The sequence below is a fragment of the Schistosoma mansoni genome, chromosome 2, assembly GCF_000237925.1.
Source record: "Schistosoma mansoni strain Puerto Rico chromosome 2, complete genome".
Lineage (NCBI taxonomy): Eukaryota > Metazoa > Platyhelminthes > Trematoda > Strigeidida > Schistosomatidae > Schistosoma > Schistosoma mansoni.
Window position 1 is genome coordinate 21,236,053 of NC_031496.1, and position 4,107 is coordinate 21,240,159.

Sequence of the window (4,107 nt, forward strand, 5' to 3'; positions counted from 1 at the left end):
TCTTTAATAAGATGTAGATACATTGTCTCCCAGGTTTTGTTTATCTAATAAATGAACATGTAAAATCAACGTTGGACTACTGAGTTAGCAAGTCAAGTGCAACTAGTCTAACGGTAATAGGTTCATCATGATTCTGTGAACGACGAAAATTATGCGATTTACCAATAGCATGTGCTTTTTCCTCGTTTAAAATAACTGAATACAGTGAATATATAATTTACTCTATAAATTTAGAACTATAAATAACTGTAAGTGTTCAGTTTTCATTATAAAAGTATAAAATCAGTATATTAAGAAATCTTCTCGGCCTGTGTAAGATACAGCAAAATCTGCGCCATTTGCAGTTGGTTCGGAAAAAGCTGTTTGTGTACGAGAGAGTGGTAAACCATAAATTAAGTTTTGTAGCACAGCATCTAATAAATTTGTGGCTATTCCCTTCCGACGATGTTTATGTTCTACCCATATCCGCCGAATCCCACAAATTGGTCCGTTAATGTCTACACAAGAAAGGTCGGAATTTGAGGAAATTAAATCACATCGATCGTCATTCCGGTCGACACTCTGGATATTCCAAGATAAAAGACTTTTCCGTCCACTAACCAGTCTGTTCAGTTTGCAACTGTTTGCTGATATCTTCTTTGTAGTTAGTTCCTCAACAATGCAACAGCCCACGACTAATTGTGTTCGATCCTTTACGTACACGAAAACACGCCAGTCAGGATGTAAGGTATTAGACAACTTAACATAATGGAGGTTACTCTCTTCTGATGGTACATCGTAACCAAGGTCAAGGCTCATTAGCGTTGATATTCGTTCATAAAATGATTGTCCTAATCGAAGATTAGTTAGCAGTTCCGTCACTCGTGAACCATCGAAATTTTCCATGATGATATTTTCATGGCGTCCTCTTGGTAGCTAAAACAACCATACAAAAAAGGCAGATTGTATGCTGTTAGTATCAACGGGTAATTACTTTTTACACTAAGCTATCGCCTTTTCCTTGATCACTGAACATCTTGAGAAACAAGTGTCATATATTTCTTGATGAAAATATGATATACTAAGAGGAAAACGACCTTAGTATAATATTCATCAATAACACAGTTCATTTTGAAAATTGGACATTGTTTTAGATCATCGTGGTCTAGTCTGTATGTTTCTAGACAGTTTTCATGATGATTGTGTACGATATACTTAGAAAAACGAGAAAAATATGAATCAAGGGTAACAGAAATGGTCAAGATTTTGCTGACAAAAGGTGGGTTATTCTACCTCAGACCTCCAATGAGTAGTTTCTGTTGAGGTAAGTATCTTAATCCAGATGTCTGGTACTCATCATACGATTTAAACCAACAGTATGTGGCGCTATAGACGGGTCTCATGTTTTGATCCAATTACCATCGGAATTTTCAAATATATTTCCCAGTCAGTGCTGCATACTGAGATGGTTTGTAGCTGAAATGAAGTGTTTTAATGGTGGTGCAGTTTGTGAGTTCTGTAGCTTAATCTTGAAGTCTTCATTGTCATTCACTATATAAGCACCAATTAGCGTTGATGATGTACTCGAACCTATATAAGGACTAAGTCTTAGTATGGAACAGCTCCTAAACTTAATATTTCTGAAACATACCAATTTACTTTTAGATTGCGGCTTGAAGAACGGATTTTCTGTCATTTGATTTAGATAGACTACAGATGCTTCATATAAAAGACCAACTTTGATTTCCTATACTCGTATGTATGGAACCAAAGGTCATGATTTGTCCATGTAACACCTTTGGATACGCTCTTATACTTGACGATTGAAGAATAAATGATATATTTTCATTTCCTAAACAGAGGCTGAGTGAAGCTAATGAAAGTTAGACAAAAGCTCTTGATGTCAAACTAACTAGAGTTCCTTTGTCCAGTCATAAGTGTTAGATTGGTTAGAAATGTACTTCTATTAAAATTAGCATAGTGTTTGGAAGTGTATGGATCGGATACACCCTACTTGTTCCGACATGACTGTTGAGTTAATTGTTAAGATGTTTATATACAGGTATTTTGCGAGATGACAAATCAACGATTATGGCTTCACTGTAATTGCGCCCGCTTTTCTTAATAATTTGGATTGCGTAGGCCGACCCTCACTGAGCTTTGATTACCTGCTGAATGGTGAAATAGCTAAAAATATAAACCAAGGTGTTGGAAAAAGGGAAGCCTATTCCTATGAAACATCAGGATAAATTAAACTTGGACTAAACGAAGTGACTCTATTTTCTTAACAATGCGACCGTTCAATACTTTTGTCGACTAGTGAGTTTCGTGTTGTGTGCACAGACGTAATTTGTAGCAATCAATGCATAGAAATATGGCAACACATGAGATTAATATCCATCTAGAATTTCAGACGCATCGGTCTCTATGATAAGTAGGTTACTTGGGCCCATTTGTTGACGGAAAGTCACCTAACATCTGAGACTCCTTCAGTTTTAAGAAAATCCCTGATAGGCTTAAAATGACACTACTTATCATTCCTTAAGACACTTGTGAGAGACTAGAAACGACCAAGGGCAATGGGTAAAATTAGAGGACGGGAAGTAAAGAATAGTAAGGTGTTCAAAATGAAAGTAAGGAGAAGAATGAATGTATTTGAAATGATGGGAAGAGGCCTTGGTTGGGGAGTAAGTGATCTACGGAATTGATTTTCCTCAGTCACCTACGATATTTAATTGTGCCATCTCTATGTTGATTGTATATAAACATGTTATAATTCGGACAAAACCTGTTCTACTGGTCAGCCGTCTTAATATTTATACAACTGAGGGCTCACGTCTATAGTTCTGTCTCATGGGCAGCTATCACTTAGCCATGACGATCAACATTCTGTTGATTCGTTTTCAAACTCGTCCGCATTATGAAACTTCTCCCTCTCGATAGCACTGTGCCATACCAGTCGATTTCGGATTATATTTTCTATTCTTTAACATTAATTTGGTTAGCATCAGGGAAATTTGTAATTTCTGATGAGGTTCAGATCAACAGTCGACGATATCATGTACTGATCTTACGCTCTGATCTGACTGCTACTGGCTTGTTTTAACTTAATCCCATGTAATTTGAATAAATCATATATAACGAATGTTGCAGCACCCAATTAACAATCAGGCGACAAGTAAAAACGTTTATCTCCAAAGGTTTGAAAAGCTAAATCGTTTTATCTTTTCATAAAAAATGTGGCCTTTAATCTACTGTACGGATCAGTGAGTCATTCTTAATTATTTAGTTACATATTATAGTGAACGCACGGAAAAAACGCCACTATCTACTACACAGTAATTTGTCTATGTCAATTATCTGATATCTTACCCGGACTGTTGGAAATAATTTTATTTGATGGTACTCTTTGTGAGCTTTGATATCCTCTTTATCACCGACTGTGTAAACCATATGGCATTGATGGCATCTAGTGCTGCCGAATTCCTTCTGTCCGCAATCGAGGGTCAGTTGGATCTTCTTCTCTTGATTGAAATATCTCATTACACGATTATATTACCATACAAATGACAAGACACTGAAAAACAAAATACACGATTAAATTCTAGGAAAGAATAGTAAGCACATTAAAGCTAACTGCTCACATTAAAAGAAGCGAAAGGATAGTTGTGATTTCGTCATTCATACGCAACACAACGTGGCACATGTGTACATCAGTTGCCACACTCCATTAGCACGCGGTGATACTTAATGTGTTACTAACTTTTATCATAGTTTGTATGAGTACTATGACCTTGTCTGGGTGTCTAAACCAAAGCTGGTAGTAATTAGAGAAAGCTACTCTCTAAATTAAAAACTAGTGGGATTACGTGTGGGTAACAATCTGCATGATATTCAGTCGTTAGAGCAGGTCCAAAAGTCAATAATGTTTTCAGGATCATGGAGCTTACTTTCACCAATGGTTAGTGCTCTTAGAATACTTGGATGAACCACAACCGTTTACTTTAATGGAATTCTCGTTAGTACACGAAAACACTGAAAATTGTGGTGGTAGAATCGGTGAAAGTACGATTAAGACGAAGCATTCCAAACAGGGAATTGCATAATACCAAAGCATTTGGAGTCACT

At 36.5% G+C, this 4,107-nt stretch overlaps 1 protein-coding gene across 1 annotated transcript; it reads right to left on the reverse strand.

Moving 5' to 3' along the window:
- Positions 1 to 201: 201 nt before the first annotated feature.
- Positions 202 to 3,558, reverse strand: Smp_065150 (putative establishment of cohesion 1 (eco1) homolog). The gene is made up of 2 exons (XM_018796063.1): positions 3,352 to 3,558; positions 202 to 915 (listed from the first exon to the last, which is right to left on the reverse strand). The coding sequence occupies exons 1-2, from the start codon at positions 3,520 to 3,522 to the stop codon at positions 283 to 285; spliced, it is 804 nt and encodes a 267-aa protein (XP_018650313.1). The 5' UTR covers positions 3,523 to 3,558; the 3' UTR covers positions 202 to 282.
- Positions 3,559 to 4,107: the final 549 nt, after the last annotated feature.

Bases quoted from the DNA above. Each gene is read 5' to 3' on its own strand.
- Smp_065150 (XM_018796063.1), bottom strand. From the start codon at position 3,522: ATGAGATATTTCAATCAAGAGAAGAAGATCCAACTGACCCTCGATTGC. The intron at 916-3,351 runs GTAAGATATCAG...TGGTTGTTTTAG, and splicing joins AATTATTTCCAACAGTCCGG to CTACCAAGAGGACGCCATGA.